At 37.0% G+C, this 23,613-nt stretch overlaps 1 protein-coding gene across 1 annotated transcript in view; it reads left to right on the top strand.

Annotated features, from left to right (window-relative positions):
* LOC105534937 (FAS-associated factor 1-like) overlaps positions 1 to 23,613 on the top strand; it is a gene marked incomplete at its 3' end in the record, with an annotated part of 240,954 nt that overhangs the window by 195,158 nt on the left and 22,183 nt on the right. Inside the window, exon 4 of the mRNA XM_011973876.1 lies at positions 4,068 to 4,270. Coding sequence (XP_011829266.1) covers positions 4,068 to 4,270 — 203 coding nt within the window. The remainder of the gene's footprint in view (positions 1 to 4,067; positions 4,271 to 23,613) is intronic.

The raw sequence follows: 23,613 nt of genomic DNA, 5'->3' as shown, positions 1-23,613 counted from the left end.
AAGAAACTTTTAAAAGGCTATTTTTAAAATTTTGTAGCTATCTTGTCATGACTTGAGCTGAAAGTTAAAAACTTAAAAACTCTGTATCATTTTCTTTTTTAAGTCTCCAAGTCAGAAGCAGCCATCCGCAAGTCCTTGGTGTCATTATTACCATCAAAATAGTCAAATCAAACAGTAATTTGGTTCTCTTAGACACTTGTTTCAATAGGCATATCATCATAATTAGCTACAGGTGATAATGCAGTAATCATTATGCCAATGCATGGAATGCATCACTAGTATCCCGTTTATTATTGACAAGGAGCTAGCAGTGAATTGAAGGTCACGGTCACATAATCAAGCCAATTCTTGAATCCTGTCTTTGAGAGTATGTTTCCTGGGAACTCTTTACTGTATCAGGATCCAATCAGGAAAATGAAACATACTAGATATTTCAGCAGAGGAAATTTAAGGTAGGATTGGTTACATAGGTATAGAAGACTGAAAGAGCAAAAAGAGGTAACATGGATATGATAAATGCCAGAGGAAGCTACCACTGTTAGGTTTAGGGAACAGAGGGGTTTAACAGAACCATGAAGCACAGAGGAGCTTCATGAAGCTGGGGATCAGACCTCTTTGAATGTACACTGTCCAGCTGCTGCTCGTGTTTAAGGGAATATCAAGAAGCTGGTTATAAGAGTGCTGAAAAGAGCTGAAGACTGGAACCCACCTACAGGGTGATGCTGATGGAACTGTATACAAGCAGGAAAAAAGAAGTCTGTCCTCCCTTCGTTACTAATCTCTACTAATCTCCTCTTTAACTACTAATCTCTAGATAGCATCTCATCTTGGTAGAATCTAACAGGAAACCATCTAGCAGAAGAAAATACAGTTTTGCAGAATACTGGCCCCAGCATCCCAGAGTAGACTATATAGAAAGGTGGATTTGAAGTCAAAAAACAGTAAGTCAGTGACTAGCTTTTTCTTAGGTTTTTCTTCAGTTCTGAGAAGTTATGACAAACTTTAGAGATGTGGAATGTCATCGCACAGATTCTGTTCATAGATGTTTAAGAGCTCACTTTAGATTTCAGCTGTGGGATTCTTTCCTGCCTTTGGACATTTTCTTGGTTCCTATGTTTTTTTGTACAAGATTACTTTCTTTGAATTTAACAACTAGGAGAAAGGATAGGTTTTTGTCTTGGATCAGTGATTACTGGATTATCTGAGCTCTGTTGATTGAAAAACTAACTGTTTTTGAACTTTTTGGAATATGATTTACAATGAGAAATACTTGGAGTTGCAAACACATGTACATATACAACTATGTAACAGAATAAAAAGTTTTATGGAACAATAGTTGGTCCTGTTAAGTGACACAATACTGATAATTTCTATTCTAATCTTTAAAAGACTGATCACAACTCACCAAGTCAACGATGTAATCTATAGTTTGATGAACACTGTTCAAAGCAGTAGTATGAAGAAGGGAAATTAAATAAAAAATAAAAATAAATATAACTATTTTTCTGCTTAATTGAAAAACAATTGAACATTGTTTTTTCTTAAATTCAGGTTGAGAAGAAAGATGTTTTAGAGCTGGTCTTGAGTTCTAGTGGTTGTGAAAGATACATACCATACTGATGTTGCAGTTGAAACACTCCTATGGTTCCCTCTCTCCCCACCTCCTTCTCTCAGAGAGGAAAAAAGAGAAGTGGCAATACATGTGATAAATTAAGTCAGAGAAAAGCCAAATTTTAAAATAATTATTCCTCTACTTGTTAGTTTGGCAAATATTTGAGTGCCTCCTATGTATAAAATCTTAAGCTCAGGGCAGAGGATACAGCCATTAAAAACACAAACAAGGCCGGGCGTGGTGACTCACGCCTGTAATCCCAGCACTTTGGGAGGCTGAGGCAGGCAGATCACGAGGTCAGGAGTTTGAGACCAGCCTGGCCAACATCGTGAAACCCTGTCTCTACTAAAAATACAAAAATTAGCTGGGTGTGGTGGTGTGCACCTGTAGTCCCAGCTACTCAGGAGGCTGAGGCAGGAGAATCGCTTGAACCCAGGAGGTGGAGGCTGCAGTGAGCCGAGGTCACCCCACTGCACTCCAGCCTGGGCGACAGTATGAGACTTTGTCTCAAACAAACAAACAAACAAACAAAAAACACAAATAAGAGATTTATTCTTGTGGTGCTTATATTCCAGTGGAGACATCGATGTCAAATCATTAATTATACAACTAACTTTATAATTATAGTTAGTAGTGTGGAATTAGACCTAGTGCCCTGAGTTGAAAAACATTCAATCTGAGATATGAAAGGTTGAATATAATTTGTTAGAAGAAAAATAGAAGTGGATGGGTAATGGAGGAAAGGATATTCTTAGAGGAAATAGCCTGTGTTCCTCTGTGAAATGGGAATGATTAAGGTGAGAGAAGAAATGAAAGACCATGTGCCTATTAGCATAGAGGGCTGGAGATAATGTAGTACAAGAATATGGAAAGCTAGGTAGGATTCAGATCACGCAGGGCCTCATAAGCCACTTTAAGTATGTATCTGAAGAGTAAAGGAGAATAATTGAAGGGTTGAGAAAGAATTATATGAAGACATTTGTGTCTTTAATTTCACTCTAGGGGCATGATGGAATGGAATTCAGTGTTGTAGGAGTACGTATAAAGGGATTAGTTAGGAGGCAATTGCATTAGTTCATACAAGAGGTAATTGTGGCTTGGACTAGAGTGGCAGCATCAGAGGGTAAAGGTGGATGACTTATGCAAAACATACTTAGGAGATATAATTTAAAGGACTGATTAGATATGTGAGATGAAAGAGAAGAAGGGATCAAGGATAACACCACAGGTTTCTGGATTGAGTTGATATTAGGAGTAATGGAGGAGGGTCAGACTTGAGGAAATACTAATGAATTGAACTGTGGACATACTGAATTGGGGATCTGGGATCTTACTAAGTACCAGATGTTGTGCAAATACAATTATTGTTCCCATTTTACAAATGGGACAGCTATTAAGTGGGCAGAGCCAGGATTTCATGTTATTTTTTAAGAAGGGAGAGATATGAACGTTTTTAAATGTTGTTCAAAAGAATCCAGAGGAGAAAGAGATGTCAAAGATACTGGATATAAAAGGGATAATACCTAGTGTAGAGCTAATGAGGACATTGTTTTAGCCTGGGTACAGTGGCTCATGCCTGTAATCCCAGCACTTTGGGAGTCAGAGGTGAGAGGATTACTTGAGGCCAGGAGTTGAAGACTGGTCCGGGCAACATAAACAAGACTCCATTTCTACAAAAAAATAAAAAATGAGCTGGGGCTTGGTGGCATGCATGTATAGTCCCAGCTACTTGGGAGACTGGGGTGGATTGATTGCTGGAGTCCAGGAGTTTCAGGCTGCAGTGAGCCAAGATTTTGCCATCGCTGTCCAGCCTGGGTAACAGAGTGAGACCCCGTTTCAAACAAACAAACAAAAAATGTTTTCGATTTTGAACAGATTAAAAATATGGTATCTCTTCTATTTTATAGGAAGTGAGGAAGAGTGCATATGTGGGCTTGTTTGTGGATTTGATGTTAAGATAAGGGAAATTTCTCTTAATGGCTTTTGTTTTTTTGGCAAAATGGAAAAAGACTGAGATGTGAGATAGGGAGAATCGGGGAGAATTGAGGTTTAAGGACAGTAAAATTTCAAAATAGTCTGTGGAAAGTAGGGTAGATGAGTCAAATAATGATCCAGTGAGTAAATGAGAGTGAGTGAAGAAGACACTGTTCTTAATTTACCGAGTTAAAAATGATGTTTATATTATAACAACACAAGGTAAAAATCTAATTAAATGCTAAATGATATGATACTTCCAATAAACATAGAAAGGCAAAGAAGGGAAGGAGAGTAATGTGGCCTTCAGTCAATGGGAAAGATTTTATGGAGGAAGTAGAACTCAAGTTTGGCCTTGACACACATGTAGGTAAACTTACTTGATAGGAAGAACAACACAAGCCAAGTATGGAGTGGGTCCCTAGTGGTATTCTGTAATGATTTGGTTGACAATAATCCTTCTTTTATGTCAACATTTTAGTGAATATGGAGGTGAGACCATACCAGGACCTGCATTTAATCCAGCAAGTCATCCAGCTTCAGCTCCTACTTCCTCTTCTTCGGCGTTTCGACCTGTAATGCCATCCAGGCAGATTGTAGAAAGGCAGCCTCGGATGCTGGACTTCAGGGTTGAGTACAGAGACAGAAATGTTGATGTGGTACTTGAAGACAGCTGTACTGTTGGTAAGGTTTTTCCTGCCATAAAGCCTTCACAAATAGATGATTAGGTAAACATAGATTTTATACTTTTTAATTTCATGTTGACTATCAGTGCAAGAAGGGAAAAAAAGCAAGTTGAAACTGGTACCTTTCCAATACTGATTATTGTGCTTTATTTTTAAATACTGTGTTGAGATTGAGGTAAGTTTGAGAATAATGTTTTTTGTTCTATGCAAGTAGAATGGTATATGATGCTGTTTTAGGGCTGATGCAAATCAAACATCTGAGAGCTTCAAAAAAATACCCTTATCAAGTACATTGCATATCACACTTTACAACTGAGACTCACTCATTTTTCATAGGATATATCTTGATCCTTTTTGTGCTGCTATAACAATACCCGAGACTGGGTAATTTATAAGGAACAGAAATTTATTTTCTCACATTTCTGGAGGCTAAGAAATCTAAGATCAAGGCTTAGAAGGTTTGGTGTCTGGTGAGGGCTGCTCACTGTTTACAATATAGCACCTTGATGCTGCATCCTTCTAAGTGGGGAACATTGTGTTCTCACATGGCAGAAACCAGAAGGGCAAAAGGGACAGACTCCCTTCATCAAACTCTTTTTATAAGGGCACCTAATCCCATTAGCAAGCTCTCATTGCCTAATCATCTTTTAAAGGACCTGCATCTTAATACTACCACATAGACAATACCTGAATTTTGGTGGGGATACATTCAAACCATGACACTATGTTTAATGAGAAACCAAACATGAGACATGTTTCCATCACTTTTCTCTCTGCCAGTTGAAAAAATGCTATTTTTCAAAAGGAAGTGAAAGTATATGCCTGCCATTTCTGGACAGACTTTATGAAGTTACTATAGTTTAGCTATGTTGAACTTATATTTGATTCAGATTACCTGATCCATTTTCATTGTAGAACCACATATTAATTTTCTCTTAATGTGGTTTACCTTAAATCTGAATTCTAGATGTTTCTGGAAATTTCGCTTTATTCCTTTTAGGAGAGATCCTTTTCTAATTTTATTTTATTAATTGAGTCTTGGAAAGCAAGGCTGTTTTAAGAGTGTTCATTCCCAAACACTACTCAGATTATGTTATTACTTTTCTTAAAGCTATTCAAAAGCTTTCTATTGATTTTAGGATATAATTCAAATCTTTAACATGGCCTATAAGTCCCTGTTTGATGAAGCCCCTACCTGCATTTGTAGTTTCATCTATTACCACTCTCCTTCTAGTTCACTGTGCCTAAGCCATAATGGACTTATTTCAGTTTGCCAAATAGGTCTGGGCCTTTGTACTTGTTTCGTCTTCTATGTAGATTATTCTTCTAGATAAACCCCTTCTCCCTGTACCCATTTCCATGCCCCCAAATATTCTCCTGTATGTTGTTTTTTATTTTTAAAAAAATTATGGTAGAAAACAATATGAGATTTAGACTGTCAATAAATTTCTGAGTGTACAGCCTAAGATTGTTTATGCACTTTTTCATCTTACAAAGATTGTTTACGCACTTTTTCATCTTACATAACTGAAACTCTATACCCATTGGATAGCAATATTCCATTTTCCCCTCTCTCAAGCTCCTGGCAACTGCCATTCTATCTTCTGTTTCTATAAGTTTTGACTATAAATACCTCATAGAAGTGGAATAATGCAGTATTTGCCTGCTGTGATGGCTTATTTCACTTAGCATAATGTCCTCAATGCTTATATATGTTGTAGCGTATAGCAGGATTTTCTTCTTTTTTAAAACTGAACAATATTCCATTGTGTGTATATACCACATTATTTTTTATTCATTAACTTATCATAAATGGATATTTAGGTTGTTTCTACCTTTTGACTATTGTGAATAATGCTGCAGTGAACATGAGAATGTGATTCTTTTTTTTTTTTTTTGAGACAGGGTCTCATGCTGTCACTCAGGCTGGAGTGCAGTGGCGTGATCACGGCTCACTGTAGCCTCAAACTCTGGGCTCAAGCAGTCACCCTGCCTTGGCCTCCTGAGTAGCAGGACTATAGGTGCGTGCCACCATGGCTGGCTAATTTTTTTTTCTTTGTGGAGAAGGGATCTTACTTTCTTTCCCAGGCTGGGCTTGAACTCTTGGGCTCAAGTGATCCTTCTGCCTCAGACTCCCAAAGTGTTGGGATTATAGGCATGAGTCACCATGCCCAGCCATGGGAGTGTGAATATTTCATGGAAATCCTGGTTTCAGTTCTATTGGCAGTATGTTCAAAAGTGGGATTGCTGGATTAGATGGTAGTTTAATTTATAATTTTTTGAAGAACCTCCATACTGTTTCCTGTAGCAGCTACACCATTTTACATTCCAACCCCAACTTCGTTAACACTTATTATTTTCTGTTTTTCTTTTCTTTTATTTCTTTTTTTTTTTTTATAGTAGCCATCCTAAAAGATGTGAAGTGATAGCTGATTGTGGGTTTGATTTATATTTGTCTGATTAGTAATGTTGAGTATCTTTTCATATACCTGTTGGCCATTTGTGTGTCTTGTTTGGAGAAATGTCTGTTCAAGTCATTTGCCCATTTTTTAAATGGGTTATTTGATATTTTATTGTTGAGGTGTAGAAGTTTTTCTATATTTTGTGCTTTAACCCCTTATTAGATATATGGTTCGCACATATTTCCTCTCATTCTGTGGGTTACCTTTTTACTCTATTGTTTACTTTTCTGTGCAGAAGCTTTTTAATTTGATATAGTCTCACTTGTCTATTTTTTCTTTCATTGCCTCTGCTTTTGGAGTCATTTTCAAAAAACTATTGCCAAGATCAGTGTTATAAAGCATTTCCTCTCTGCTTTCTTCTAGGACTTTTATAGTTTCAAGTCTTTTTTTTTTTTTTTTTTTTTTGAGACAGGGTCTTGCTCTGTCACCCAGGCTGGAGGACAGTGGCAGAGTCTTTGCTCGTATAGTTTCAAGTCTTATGTTTAAGTCTTTAATTCACACAATGCAGTGAGATGATGTTTGTGTATGTTATGAGGTTCCAAATTCTTTTGTATGTGGATATCCAGTTTTCCCAGTACCATTTGTTGAAAAAACTATCCTTTCCACATTGTGGGGTCTTGGCACTCTTGTCAAAGATCATTTGACTGTATATTTGTGGGTTTATTTTTGGGATTTCTGTTTTGTTCCATTAGTTGGTGTGTCTGTCTTTATACCACTACCAAACTGATCGAATTACTCTAGCTTTGTAATATGTTTTGGAATTAGGAAGTAGGAGACCTCCAGCTTTGTTCTTCTCACAATTGTGTTTGGAGTTCCTTGTGGTTACTTATGGAATTTAGGATTATTTCCTTGTTTCTGCAAAAATACCATTGGCCTTTTGATAGGGATTGCATTGAATCTGCAAATCACTTTGGATAATATGGACATTTTAACAGTGTTAAGTTTTTCAGTCCATGACTATGGGACGCTTTTCCAGTGTCTTCTTTAATTTCTTTCAGCAAGGTTTTGTAGTTTTTAGTGGACAAGTCTTTTTTCTCTGGATAAGTTTATTCATAAGCATTTTATTCTTTTTGAAGCTATTATAAATGGTACTGTTTTCTTAATTTCCTTTTTAGATTGTTCAGTGTTAGTATATAGAAATGCAACGGATATTTATGTGTTGATTTTGCATCTTATAACAAGATTGATGAATTTTGTATTTATTAGTTCTAACAGTTTTGTTTTCTTTGGTAGAATCCTTAGTGTTTTCTACATATAATATCATGTTGTCTGTAAACAAAGATAGTTATATTTCTTCCTTTCCAATTTGGATGCCTTTTGTTTTTCTTGCCTAATTGTTCTAGCTAGGCTTTCCAGTACTACGTTGAATAGAAGTGGTGAGAAGTTATCCTAGCTTGTTCCTGATGTTAGAAGAAAACCTTTTAGTTCTTTTTTTTTTTTTTTTTTTGGAGACGGAGTCTTGCTCTGTCGCTGGGGCTGGAATGCAGTGGCCAGATCTCAGCTCACTGCAAGCTCCGCCTCCCGGGTTTAGGCCATTCTCCTGCCTCAGCCTCCCGTGTAGCTGGGACTACAGGTGCCCGTCACCTCGCCCAGCTAGTTTTTTGTATTTTTTAGTAGAGACGAGGTTTCACCGTGTTAGCCAGGATGGTCTCAATCTCCTGACCTCGTGATCTGCCCGTCTCGGCCTCCCAAAGTGCTGGGATTACAGGCTTTAGCCACTGCGCCCGGCCTGAAAACCTTTTAGTTCTTAACCCTTGAATATGATGTTAGCTGTGGGACTTTCATATATGGCTTTTATTATGTAGAAGTTATTTCCTTTTATTTCTAGTTTGTTCAGTATTATGAAAATATGTTGAATTTTGTCAAAAGCTTTTTGTTTATTGAGATGATTGTTTGACATTTATCCTTCTTGCTTTTAATGTGGTGTATCACATTGATTGATTTTCATTGGTGGTTGTTGTTGTTGTTTGTAAGATGGAGTCTCGCTCTGTCATCCAGGCTAGAGTGCAATGGTGTGATCTTGGCTCACTGCAACCTCTGCCTCCTGGGTTCAAGTGATTCTCATGCCTCAGCCTCCTCAGTAGCTGTGATTACAGGCACGCAGCTGCCACGCCTGGCTAATTTTTGTATTTTTAGTAGAGACGGGATTTCGTCATGTTGGTCAGGCTGTTCTCAAACTCCTGATTCCAAGTGATCCACCCACCTCAGCCTCCCAGAGTGCTGGGATTACACGTGTGAACCACCGCACCTGGCCGATTTTTATATGTTGAATAATCCTTTCATCCTAGGGATAAATCTCACTTTGCCCTGGTGTGTGATCCTTTTAATGTGCTGTTGAATTTAATTTCTCTAATAGTTTGTTGAGGATCTTTGCATCTGTATTTATCAGGGATATTGGACTATAGTTTTCTTTTCGTCTGATAGCTTCTTTGGCTTTGGTATTGATGTAATGCTGGCCTCATAAAAGAAATTAGGAAGTATAGCCTCCTTTGGCTTTTTGGAAGAGTGTGAGAAGGGTTGGCAGTAATTGTTTAAATGTTAGGTAACATACCCTAATGTTACCATGTGGTCCTGCATGTTTCTTTGTTGGGAGGTTTTTGATTGCTGATTCACTCTCAGTAACAGACTAGTTATATGTCTGTTCAGATTTTGTGTTTCTTCACGATTCAGTCTTGATAGGTTGTATGTTTCTAGGAATGTATCAGTTTCTTCTATGTTATCTAATTTGTTGGCATAAGATTTTTAATACTAGTCTCATAATTTTTTATTTAATTTTTCTTTTTTTCTTACTCTAGATAAAGGTTGATGAATTTGGTTGATCTTTTAAAAAAAAAACCTCTTAGTATTGTTGACTTTTTTCCTGTTATTTCTGTATATTAAAATATGGTATAAAAAACCATCTGGAAAGGACTCACCATTCTAAGATGCCATGAAGAACACTCATGATTCATGGGAGGAGGTCAAGATATCAACATTAATAGGAGTTTGGAAGAAGCTGATTTCACCCTTCATGGATGACTTTGAGGGGTTCAAGACTTTAGTGGAGGAAGTAACTTTAGATGTGGTAGAAATAGCAAAAGAATTAGAGGAGGAGCCTGAAGGCGTGACTGAATTGCTGCAATCTCATAAAACTTGGATGGAAGAGCAAAGTGGTTTCTTGAGATGTAATCTATTGCCGATGAAGATGCTATGCATAAACATGGTTGAAATGACAAAAAAGGATTTAGAATGTGACATAGACTTAATTGATAAAACAGTGGCAGGGTTTGAGAGAATTTACTCCAACTGTAAAAGAAGTTCTAGTGTGGGTAAAATACTATCAAACAGCATCACATGTTACAGCAAAACTTTTCATGAAAGGAAGTTAATCGATGCAGCAAGCTGTATTGTGTGTGTGTGTGTGTGTGTGTGTGGTTTTGTTTTGTTTTTTTAAGGGATGGTCTTACTCTGTCACTCAGGCTGAAGTGCAGTGACACACTCTTACTGCGGCCTTGAACTCCTGGGCACAAGCAAATTTTCTACTGTCTTTGCCAGCCCTGAGATAGCAAGACCAACCCCTCCCCTTCCTCCTTCTCTTCAGTCTGTTGAACACAAAGACAGTGAGGAAGATAATATTTTGGATTTCTTAATAACATTTTCTTTTCTCTAGTTTATTGTGGGAAATGTATATATAATGCACATAATGTACAAAATATTTGTTAATCAATAGTTTATATTATCAGTAAGGTTTCTGGTCAACAGTAGGCTATTAGTAAGTTTTTGGAGAGTCAAAAGCTATACCTAGATTTTTGACTGTGTGGAAGGGTTGGTACCCTAACCTCCCCACCCCCATTATTCAAGAGGCAATTATATGTAAAAATTAAGTTTATACCCTTGGAACCACCACCACCCTGATCCAGATAGAGAATTTTTCTTGCGCCTCAGAAGCCTCTCTCATTCCCCCTGCTAGCTATTTAATCTCCCCTCTGAAACCACTATTTTGACCTTTGTCACCTTGGACTCCTTTTGTGTATTTTGACCTTCGTATAATTGAAATCATACATTGTATACTGTGTTTAACTTCTTTCACTCAATATTATGTCTTTGAGATTCAGTAATTCATTCATTCTAATTGCTGTGTAGAATTCTATTATACCATAAATTACCCATTCTACTGATATTTGGGTTCTTTCTAGTGTTATCAAGCTGCTATGAACATTCTTGTGCGTATTTTTGGCATAGATAAACATTCTTCTTTTGAGCTTCAAGTGGAGCTGCTGAATCATAGCATAAAGGTATATGTTTGTTTAGAGTTAGCAGGTGTAGCAAAACATTTTTATAAAATTGTTGAACCAATTCACTTCACCAGTAGAACAGGGTTCCAGTTGCTCCCCATCCTTGCCATCACTTAATCTGGTTAATCTTTTCAATTTTAGCCATATTCCTGATCCTTTCTGAATTTTTTTTTTCTTAAAATGAATTCAGGTTCTAAAGTTCATTTTGAATTTAGACTTCAAACAGGCTGGAAATCTTTTTTCTAACTTGGTAGCCATCTGCATTCTTATTTCAGATTCATTGTCCAAACTCATCAGATTTTCTTAGCTGCATTGAGGATACCTCTGGTATAGTTTACTGTATCTGTGTTTTTCATTTTTGTCCAGTTTAAAGTCCCTTTGAAAAAATATTTTTATAGTGTTGACTTAGGAAATATATAATAATAAAATGCAGTTACAAATTCACTATGGCATTTTTGAATTCATATGACTTAAAGTGATTTTTTTTTTCTCTTAAGAGACAGAATCTTGCTTAAGTCCCAGGTTAGAATGCAGTGATATGACCACAGCTCACTGTTAAGCTTGAACTCCTAGGCTCAAGTGATCCTCCCATCCACCTCAGCTTCCTGAATGCTGGGACTACAGGTGCACGCCATCATGTTCAGCTAATTTTTTTTCACTTTTTCAAGAATTTTTTTCTGACTTCACTGCATTTAGTCAATAAAGTTTTATGAATTCTATCATATTATCACTGAATCTCTCCTTTGTTAGGGATTCATCCCACTTTGTTAGAGTTCAAGAATCATCCCACTTTGTTAGAGTTCAAGAATTTCTTTCATGAATTAAAATAATTCCCGATTTCCATACGTTCATTTCTTTCTTCCTTTAGTCCATCTTTTCTATATAGTTGCCCTGTAGTGATTTTTCTAAAACACACATCTCCTCATGTGCCTTTCAGTGGCTCTGTATTTCCTGTATTCTGTTTGATAGACCTTTTCTTGCTTTAGCTTTCTAGAAAACTCCTACACAGCTTCCAAGATCCCATGTAAATATTTCCTCTTCTGTGAAGCCTTTCCTAACCTTTCTGGACATATAGTTAAGTTGAATCATCCCCTATGATCCCATAAAATTTTGTGTATGCTTTAAACATGGATTTTAACACATCTTACCATTTCTTTGTGTTTCAGATTTTCCTTGTGAATGTTAACTTCTCATGCTTAGAGACCAGGTCTTATTCCTCTCTAAATTCTCTATTCTAGCACAGTGTTTGGCACAGAGTAGTGCTTGTTGAGGAAACAAATGGCTCGATAAATGAGTATATGAATATATGTATATATATTAATTCATCCATCATAGGAAATTTTAAAAATGTGCACTCATTGGCGGAGCTTGCAGTGAGCTGAGATCCGGCCACTGCACTCCAGCCTGGGCGGACAGAACCAAACTCCGTCTCAAAAAAAAAAAAAAAAAAAATGTGCACTCATTAAAGTTTATGTGACCAGCAGTAGAATTGTTATAAATCATTTCAGCGTTACAGGAATTATATAAATAATATTTTTTCTGTAGCTGTATACATATAAATAATACAATGCAAAGAGATACCCAGTCAGGTAATGCACTTTTTCCACATTATTACCAGGAAGATGCAACAAGGTTTGAAAGCGAGCCCAAAGGCAGCTAAGAACTTTGTATCATAGTGACACCTAGTGGTATGTTCACTGGGTTGTTAATGTTTTTAGGGTCCTTAATGCAGTTTTGTTTCAATATCCAAAACCTTCTGAATTCTGTTTTCTTATCTTAAATAAATTTAAGGAATTATTTTAAAGCATTTGTCCTCCTATAAAATGCTGTCTGATGTGAAGTATTGTGATCTCTTTGAGGGTAGGGATTATTGTATATTGTTAGGTCTCTAAGATCTAGCAGTGGATTTAACCTAACACGCAGGTATTTGTTTAATAAAGTTTGTTAAATCAGTACTGTTAACAAACCTAATTTACTGGAGCCTACTAGTCATAGCTTTAATTCCGTTTCTGAGATATAGCAGAAAAATAGATCTGTTATTATTTGAATCATTTATCTTATTTTTTCTCTTTTTGATCTTCTTAAAGCTACTTTTATTATATTGGATACTATTTTAGTTTTTAAGAAATCAGGTTGAATATGGAAAGATTTAAAATATTTAGCAAGTGCATTTTCAGTCTGAAAAAGTAGTTCAGGTTATTTCAAACCAGTTTTTGTCCTGAATCTATAAATTTAGATTCTAATCTTGACTCTGTGACTCTTATTAGCTGTATAGTCTTTGGTAAATGCCTTAATCCCTCCCCCCACATGCCTCAGCCATGCTTTATGAATACTAGTTAAATGTTCTTCTGTTATTAGTACATGTGAAAAGAAGGAAAGAGTGATAATTTTGTGTGTCTTGAAAGATGCTATGAACATGAAATGACAATGCAATTGATTATAGTTTGTACTTTTGGGGAAGAAAGACAGCAAATGTTGTGTGTTAGTAGTAGTGTTTAGTCCACCTGCAAACTGATGTCTCTTGCCTCTGTGCCATCAATTGTGTACTCCCCAAATAATTTATTATTGGGTCATTTTGAAACCTGAATAAAGTAGCATCTCAAACTGTGGTCTCAATGTGCATAGTTTATTTTTGTGCATTAGAAATATTCTTTAATTCAGCTTCAGATTTTTAAATTGATGTTTAATAAGTGTATATGTTTATGAGGTACAATATGATGTTTCAATACATATATATGTTGTAGAATGAGCAAATACATACCAATCATCTCATATACTTACGATTTCTTTGTGGTGAGAACACTTAACATCCACCCTTTTAGCAATTTTGAGTGATACATTATTTCTTAACTGTATTCACCTTACTGTGCATTAGATCACCAGAATATTTTCCTCCTGTCTAGCTGATCAAAGAGATCCTCTGATTGATATTATTCCACGGAGCTCACTATATGCCCTTGCCTCTGGTAACTACCATTCTACCCTCTACTTCGTATGTGGATTCAGATATTTAGATTCCATATGTAAGTGAGAGCATGTGATATTTGTCTTTCTGTGCCTGGCTTATTTCACTTAGCAGAATGTTCTCTAGACTCATCCATGTTGTTGCAAATGACAGAATTTTTTTTTTAAAGGCTGAATAGTATTCCATTGTGTATGTGCCACATTTTTGGATCCATTCATCTGTTGACGGGCACATAGATTGTTCTGATCTCTTGGCTGTTGTGAATAATCCTGCAACAAACATGGAAGTGCAGACATCTCTTCAACACATTTTAATTACTTTGGCTATAAACTCAGAAGTGGGATTGCTGGATCTAATGTCACATTTTTAAACGTTGTACTTAAAGTAAAAACAGAGTCTCACTCTGTCGCCTAAGCTAGAATGCAGTGATGCGGTCATGTCCCACTGAAGCCTCAAGCTCCTAGACTCAAACAATTCTCCCCAGCTGAGTTTCCTGGAATCCTTTGTCCAGAACCTCAAAATACTCACATATTTATAATTTTTTTTGTAATTGTAGGTGTTATGTTAAAGCATTTTAAATGTAAACTTATGTCTATAAGTAGCAAGATATACAGGAGTTAGCATCTTTCAATTAGTGATACCAGAATAGTACATAGGGAAAACCAGTGGGCATTGTCTTGTAGTCTTTGTCATTAAATCATTTCTTGTTCTTGAGTAGCCTTATCCCAAAGTGCTTTTGTTTTTTATTTTCAACATTTTGAGTGTTTGCCCTAATGAGATTTATTTATTTTAATGTTTATTTTAGGTTCAGGGGTACATGAGCAGGTTTGTTACATAAGTAAATTGTGTGTCACTGGGGTATGGTGTGCAGATTATTTCATCACCCAGGTAATAATCATTGTACCTGACAGGTAGTTTTTTTGATCTTCATCCTCCTTCCACTCTCCACTCTCAAGTAGTCCCCAGTGTCTGTTGTTGTTTTCTTTGTGTCCCTGTGTACTCAGTGTTTAGCTCCCACTTGTAAGTGAAAACATGCAATATTTGGTTTTCTGTTCCTCTGTTAGTTCATTTAGGATAATGCCCTCCAACTCCATCCATCTTGTGGCAGAGGACATGATCTCATTCTTTTTTTATGGCTGTGGTGTATTCCATGGTGTAAATGTACAACGTTTTCTTCATCCAGTCTACCATTGATGAGTATTTAGGTTAATTCCATGTCTTAGCTATTGTGAATAGTGTTGCAATGATCATATAAGTACATGCGTCTTTTATGGTGTGATGAATAATATTCTTTTGCGTATATACCTAATAATGGGATTGTGGGGTAAAATGGTAATTCTTTCTTAAGTTATTTGAGAGATTGCCAAACTGCTTTCCACAAAGGCTGAACTAATTTACATTCCCACCAACAGTGTATAAGCATTCCCTTTTCTTAGCAACCTTGCCAGCATCTATTATTTATTTATATATTTATTTTTCAGAATATTGCTTTTGCTAAGGACCTTCATGGTATTATACGTTAAAAGACACTGATTAACTTGAGAAAAAAATGTTTCTTGCAGTTGAGCAACATCCACAATTTTTACTATTATACTTTTGCTATTATACTACATATATGAAAAGATAACCTACATGTAATCTTTTCCTGTATTTCCCTACAACTTGTTCATAATCTCTGCTGTTTCCCAAGGGCTCTACTTCTGTCAATTTTTTTTCATTTAGAAGAGAAATTTCAAAATTACACACAGTTGGCATTTTGTTTGTTTTTTGGAGACGGAGTTTCACTCTTATCACCCAGGCTAGAGTGCAATGGCATGATCTTGGCTCACTGCAACCTCTGCCTCCCAGGTTCAAGTGATTCCCCTGCCTCAGCCTCTTGAGTAGCTGGGATTACAGGTGCCCACCACCACACCCAGCTAATTTTTGTATTTTTAGTAGAGATGTGGTTTCGCCATGTTGGGCAGGCTGGTTGTGAACTCCTGACCTCAGGTGATTCGCCCACCTTGGCCTCCCAAAGTGCTGGGATTACAGGCATGAGCCACTGTGCTGGGCCCATTATTTTTTTTTAATAGCCATTCTGACTGGTATAATATGGTATCTCATTGCGGTTTTGACTTGCATTTCTCTGATAATTAGTGATACTGAGCATTTTTTGTATGCATTTTTGGTCACATATTTGGCTTCTTTCAAAAAGTATCTGATTGTGTCCTTTGCCCACTTTTTAATGGGGTTGTTTTTTGCTCATTAATTTAAGTTTCCTATCGATTCTGGATATTGGACCTTTGTTGGATGCAAATATCTCCTCCCATTCTGTAGGTTGCAAATATTTTCTCCCATTCTGTAGGTTGTGTGATTACTCTGTTGATAGCTTCTTTTGCTGTGCAGAAGCTCTTTGGTTTGATTAGGTCTCATTTGTCAATTTTTGTTTTTGTTGCAATTGCTTTTGGCGTCTTTGTTATGAAATTTTTGCCAGGGCCTGTGTCCAGAATGGTATCTTCTAGGTTGTCTTCTAGAGTTTTTATAGTTTTAGGTTTTGAGTGTTTAATCCATTTTAAGTTGATTTTTGTATATGCCGTGAGGAAGGGGTCCAGTTTCAGTCTTCTGCATATGACTAACCAGCTACCCCAACAGCATTTATTGAATAGGGAGCCTTTCCCCATTTGTTTGTTTTTGTCAACTTTGTCGAAGATCAGATGGTTGTAGATATGTGGCATTATTTCTGGGCTCTCCATTCCATGAGTCTGTGTGTTTGTTTTTATACCAGTAACGTGCTGTTATGGTTACTGCAGCCTTGTAGTATCGTTATGAAGTTGGGTAATGTGATGCCTCCAGCTTTCTGCTTAGGTTCTTTTTGCTTAGAATTATCTTGGCTATTCAGGCTCCTTTTTGGTTCCATATACATTTGAAAATAGTCTTTTCTAATTGTGTGAAGAATGTCCTTGGTAGAAATAGCATTGAATCTGTAAATTGCCTTGGGCAGTATGGCCATTTTCACAATATTCATGCTTCCTATTGATGTGCATGAAATGTTTTTTCATTTCTTTGTATCATATCTGATATCTTCGTTCAGTCTTTTGTAATTCTCATTGTAGAGATCTTTCACCTCCCTAGTTAACTGTGTTCCTAGGTATTGCATTTCCTTGTGGCTACTGTAAGTGAGATTGTGTTCTTGAATTGACTCTCAGCTTGGACATTGTAGGTATATAGAAATGGTACTGATTTTTGTACATTGATTTTGTATCCTGAAATATTGCTGGAGTTGTTTATCAGAGCTAGTAGCTTTTGGACAGATACTGTGGGGTTTCCTAGGTATACTATCATATCATCTGTAAACAGAGGTAGTTTGTCTTCCTCTCTTCCTATTTGGATGCCTTTTTTTCTTTCTCGTGCCTGATTGCCCTGGCTAGGACTTCCAGTGCTATGTATGTTGAATAGAGTGGTGAGAGAGGGCATCCTTTTCTTGTTCTGGTTTCAAGGGGAATGCTTCTAACTTTTGCTCATTCAGTATGATGCTGGCTGTGGGTTTTTCATAGATGGCTCTTAATATTTTGAAGTATGTTTCTTCGATGCCTAGTTTGTTGAAGGTTTTTTTTTTTGTTTGTTTTTGTTTTAATACAGAGTCTCACTTTGTTGCTCAGGCTGGAGTGCAGTGGAGTGATCTCGGCTTACTGCAGCCTCTGCCTCCTGGGTTCAAATAATTCCCTTGCCTTAGCCTCCCAAGTAGCTGGGACTACAGGCATGGGCCCACCATGTCCAGCTAATTTTTGTATTTTTCATAGAGATGGGGTTTCACCATATTGGCCAGGCTGGTCTCAAACTCCTGACCCCAAGTGATCTGCCCACCTCGGCTTCCCCAAGTGCTGGGATTATAGGTGTGAGCCACCACACCTGGCCTGTTGAGGGTTTTTAACATGAAGGATATTGAATTTTATTGAAAGCCTTTTCTGTATCTGTTGAGATGATCATTTGGTTTTTGCTTATAGTTCTGTATATGTGGTAAGTCACATTAATGATTTGTATATATTAAACCTACCTTGCATACCAGGGATAAAGCCCACTTGATCATGAAGGATTAGCTTTTGGATGTGTGGCTGGATTTGGTTTGCTAGTATTTTGTTAAGGATTTTTGCATCCATGTTCATCAGTGATACTGGCCTGATGCTTTCATTTTTTGTTGTGTCTCTGCCAGGTTTTGGTGTCAGGATGATGCTGGCCTCATAAAGTGAGTTAAGGAAGAGTCTCTCTTCCTCAAGTATTTGGAATAGTTTTAGTAGGAATGATACCAGTTTCTCTCTATGCTCTGGTAGAATTCAGCTGTGAGCTTATCTGGTCCTGGGCATCATCTGGTTGGTAGGCTTTTTATTATTCATTCAGTTTCACTTTACTGTTGATCTGTTCAGGGATTAAATTTCTTCCTGGTCCAATCTTGGGAGGTTGTATGTTTCCAGGAATTTATTCATTTCTTCTATGTTTTCTAGTTTGTGCATAGAGGTGTTCATAGTAGTCTCTGATAGTCTCTGAGGATTTTTGTATTTCTGTGGGTTTGATAGTAATGTCCCATTTGTCAATTTTGACGGTGTTTATTTGGAGCTCTCTGTCTTTCTCTCTCTCCTGTTTTTTTTTAAGTCTGCTCAGTAGTCTATCAGTCATATTCTTTCAAGGAACTAATTCCTGGACTCAGTCTTTTGTATATTTTTTTATGTCTCAGTTGCCTTCAGTTCAGCTTTGATTTTGGTTATTTCTTGTCTTCTAGCTTTGTAATTGGTTTCCTCTTGTTTCTCTTGTTCCTGTAGGTGTGATATGTGATGTTAGATTGTTAATTTGAGGTCTTTCTAACTTTTTGCTGTGGACATTTAATGCTGTAAACTTTTCTCTTAACACTGCAAACTTTTCTCTTAACACTGCTTAAGCCGTGTCCCAGAGTTTCTGTTACATTGCGTCTTTGATCTCATTAGTTTGGAAGAATTGCTTTAATTCTGCCTTTATTTTATTATTTACCTCATAGTCATTCAGGATAGGTTGTTTAATCTCCACTAAATTATATGCTTTTGAGTGACTTTCTTACTATCAATTTCTATTACACTGTGATTCAGTAGTGTGATTGCTATTGTTTTGATTTTTTTTTTTAATTTGCTAAGGATTGTTTTATGGCCAGTTATGTGATGGAATTTAGAGTATGTGCCATGTACAGATGAGAAGAATATATAGTTTGTTGTTTTTGGGTGTAGAGTTCTGTAGATGTCTATCAGGTTCATTTGGTCTAATGTCAAGTTCAGATCTTGACTATCTTTGTTAGTGATCTAATTCTATCAGTGGGGTGTTGAAGTCTTCTACTATTATTGTGTGGTTATCTTAAGTCTCTTTGTAGATCTCTAAGAACTTGCTATATGAATCTGGGTGCTTTTATGTTTGGTGAATATATATTTAAGATAGTTAGGTCTTCTTGTTGAATCAAACCCTTTAGCATTATATAATGCCTTTCTTTACCTTTTTAAAATCTTTTTGGTTTAAAGTGTGTTTTGTCTGAAGTTAGAATAGCAACCTCTGCTTTGTTCTGTTTTCTGTTGACTTGGTAGATTTTTCTCTGTCCCTTTACTTTTAGCCTATGGGTGTCATTGCATATGTGATGGTTCTCTTTTTGGCAGCATACAGTTGGGTCTTGCTTCTGTATCCAACTTGCCACTCTGTGCCTTTTAATTGGGGCTTTTAGCCCATTTACATTCAAAGTTTATATTGATAGGTGTGGATTTGATCCAGTCATCGGGTTGTTACCTGGTTATTATGCAGACTTGATTGTGCAATTGTTTTGTAGTGCTAATGGTCTATGTATTTAAGTGAGTTTTTGTGGTGTCTAGTAATGGTCTTTCCTTTCCATATTTAGCACACCCTTAAGGAGTGTCTATAAGGCAGGCGTCGTGGTGACAAATTTCTAGCATTTGCTCATCTGAAAAGGATCTTATGTCTCCTTCATTTATGAGGCTTAATCTCGCAGGATATGAAGCTCTTGATTGGAATTTCTTTTCCTTGAGAATGCTGAATATAAACCCCCAATCTCTTCTGGCTTGTAGGTTGTCTGCCAAAAGGTACACTGTTAGTTTGATGGGGTTCCCTTTGTATGTTACCTGTCCCTTTTCTCCAACTGTCTTTAACATTTTGTCTTTTATATTGACCTTTAAGAATCTGATTACTATGTGTCTTGGGCATAGTTGTCTTACATAGTATCTCAGAGGCATTCTCTGCATTTCTTAAATTTGAATGTTGGCATGTCTAGTGAGGTTGGGGAAATTTTCACGAATGATATCCTAAAATATGTTTTCTACGTTGCTTGCTTTCTCACCCTCTTTTTCAGGGACACCAACGAGATGTAGATGTGGTCTCTTAATGTAATGCCAAATTTTTTAGAGGTTTTTTTGTTCTTTTTTGAGTCTTTTTAATTTTAGTCTGAGTTGTTTTGGGGAACCAGTGTTTGAGCTTTGGATTTCTTTTCTCCAGTTGGCTAATTCTGATGTTAATACTTGGATTGTGTTCTGAAATTCTTCAAGTGAGTTTCTCAGCTCTATCAGATCACTTTGGTTCTTTCTTACAATGGCCATTTCATTTTTTATCTCCCAAATCATTTTATTATGTTCCTTAGAATCTTTTATTGGCTTTCAACTTTCTCCTGAATCTTGATGGTCTTCATTCTTATCCATATTCTGAATTCTGTTTCTGTCATTTTAGTCATTTCAGCCTGGTTAAGACCTATTGCTGGGGAACTAGTGTGGTTGGTTGGAGGTGAGAAGACACTGTGGCTTTTTAAATTGGCAGAGTTCTTACACTGGTTCTTTCTCATCTGTATGAGCTGAGCATTCAGTCTTTGAAGTTGCTGTCTTTTGGATGTGTGGGTTTTTTTTTTTTGCTTGCTTGCTTGTTTTTATCTTCTTTGATGCCCTTGAGGGTTTGATTGTGGTATAAGGTGAGTTTAGTCAACTGACTTTGTTTCCCTTCCTTTGGAGTTGTTGGGGGCCAAGCATGAATCCCTGTGCACGATAGCCCTGTGCAGGATCCCCGACTTCCTACCCCTTTGGTTCAGCATCTGTGTCCTTCCTTCATCCACTCTGAATGCCTTACCTCCTAAGATCTGCTTAGAATGCCCCAGTCTTCCTGATGTCCCAGTCTCTTGGTGGCAGCAGATGCTTGTCCTGGCTGCAGCTAGTTGGCCATCTTCAGCACTTCCCCAGAGTAGGTTTAAACGTCTTCTTGGATGAGTCCTTTCCAGCTGTAAAAGTCTGAATTGCCTCTTCCAGTACAGAATCTTAATTTGACTTTGCTCAAAGCAGTAGCTTTCATAGTTATAACAATAAGTATTCTAGCGAGTAATGGCTTATAATGTTTAAAAGAAAAAAATGAATGGAGGCAGCAAATGATTTCTAACATTATAAAACATGATAATAGAACAAAGAGAGAAGAAATTCGCTTTTGATAATTGTGCTTGAGAAAAATTCAAGTGATGTAATATTATTGCACTTTTTGTTGCTTCTGGCTAACAGGTCAGGGTTTTTTTTGTATCTACTCTGAGATGGGCTAGGTCTCATTTTACTTTTTTTTTTTTGAGACAGAGTTTCGTTCTTGTTGCCCAGGCTGGAGTACAATGGCGCGATCTCAGCTCACTGCACCCTGTGCCTCCTGGGTTCAAGTGATTCTCCTGTCTCAGCCTCCCGAGTAGCTGGTATTACAGGTACCCACCACCACGCCCAGCTAATTTTTTGTATTTTTAGTAGAGACAAGGTTTCACCATGTTGGCCAGACTGGTCTCGAACTCCTGACCTCAGATTATCCACCCTCCTCAGCCTTCCAAAGTGCTGGGATTACAGGTGTGAGCCACTGTGCCTGGCCCTGTTTTTTTAATGTTGATATTTTAAATTTTACAAAGTGGTAACAGGCAAATTCCACATTATTTAAAAAAGAAAAAACTACTAAATAGTAAAAACTACTAAATAGTAAATAGAAAAAACTACTAAATAGTAAAAACTACTAAATAGTAAATAGAAAAAACTACTAAATAGTAAATAGTAAAAAAGAAAAAACTACTAAATAGTAATTTTTTCTTTTTTAAATAATGTGGAATTTGAGATCCAGAGGTCCATAGAGGGCCTGTAATTTGGCTCAGTAATAGTCATTTAGTCATATAATAGGGATTATGCTTTTCATCTTAGTGATTGTAAGATTGCAATAATGTGCTACATTCTGATTGGAAATAGTTAGTAGAGCTACAGTATCCACCTTTCACGACATTTTTTTTGTTTTTGAGACGGAGTCTCGCTCTGTCGCCCAGACTGGAGTGCAGTGGCTGGATCTCGGCTCACTGCAAGCTCCGCCTCCCGGGTCCACGCCATTCTCCTGCCTCAGCCTCCCGAGTAGCTGGGACTACAGGCGCCCGCCACCTTGCCCGGCTAGTTTTTTGTAATTTTTAGTAGAGACGGGGTTTCACGGTGTTAGCCAGGATGGTCTCGATCTCCCGACCTCATGATCCGCCCGCCTCGGCCTCCCAAAGTGCTGGGATTACAGGCTTGAGCCACCGCGCCTGGCCCACTACATTTTTTTCTCTGAATGGAAATAATTTGACTGTATTAATAGCCACTTGTTTATAGGAGCAGAGTCCCATATCCCCCATGTTTTGTTGCCATCTAGAAATTATGAAGGTTTAATACAACAAATTTAAGTAATAAATTCCTTCCAAATGACCTTGAAAAAAGGTAGTAAATTCTGTAGATAACGTATTTGTTAAAATTTGAGACTCTGAAGAAAAATAAAAACAACTATTCCAAATGATCTATTTTTCAGGCATTTAAATGGCAGATAGAGTGCGTGTGAAGTGTTTTCAGTTTATTGAAGTGAGCCAACTAAACTGAATGACCTTTTGCTAATTATTTCTCTCCTGGGAAGGCAAATATCCACTTAGAATTATTGCTTACTTAGGTTTGAGGTAGACCTTTTTCTTTTTGTAACCTTCTTGTCACTGTGCACTGGAAAATTCTAGAGAAAGGTTGCTGTTAAAAACATAAAGCAGAGAATTGTACTCAACATTTGCAATATCCATATTAATCTATAAGATAAATTGTTAGATGAAATGATTTATGGTAATAACTTGGTTTGTGTTAACATAGAGCCACATGAATGTGAACCACCCTAGTTTCCAGTGTAAAGATAGACATTTTCATGTAAAATTGAATTAATGTGCCCAAAATATGGGGGAATAAGCTCTTGTAAATTACATCTCTGACAGGTTAGTTTATCTGAAACTCTTTAAATCTGAGAAAACATTGAAATTTTTCTTGGCAGTAATTAACCGTAGAAAATTAACAGAATTTCTACTTTTGCCCTTGAAGGAATAACTGATATAGTACCTCTCTTCCTGCTGTACGCACCTGGAAGACTGGACAAAATATGTGAAACAACTGCTTGTAGGCATTGGGCATTAGGCAGCATAGGCCTATGATTCATGAGAAATGGGAAACAAGCAAGGTGAAAATTTCTGTACAACAGTTCATGAAAAAGGGAATGTAAACAGAGCCCAACAGTCTTGCAGAGTTAAAGAGCTAGGAGATTCCCGGAGACTGAGATTGGAATGTAGAGGGCTCAGTACTAGGAGAAAGATTGC

Source organism: Mandrillus leucophaeus, unplaced genomic scaffold (assembly GCF_000951045.1).
Source record: "Mandrillus leucophaeus isolate KB7577 unplaced genomic scaffold, Mleu.le_1.0 Scaffold14, whole genome shotgun sequence".
NCBI classification, from domain to species: Eukaryota; Metazoa; Chordata; class Mammalia; order Primates; family Cercopithecidae; genus Mandrillus; species Mandrillus leucophaeus.
This window is presented reverse-complemented; position numbering and strand designations above follow the sequence as displayed.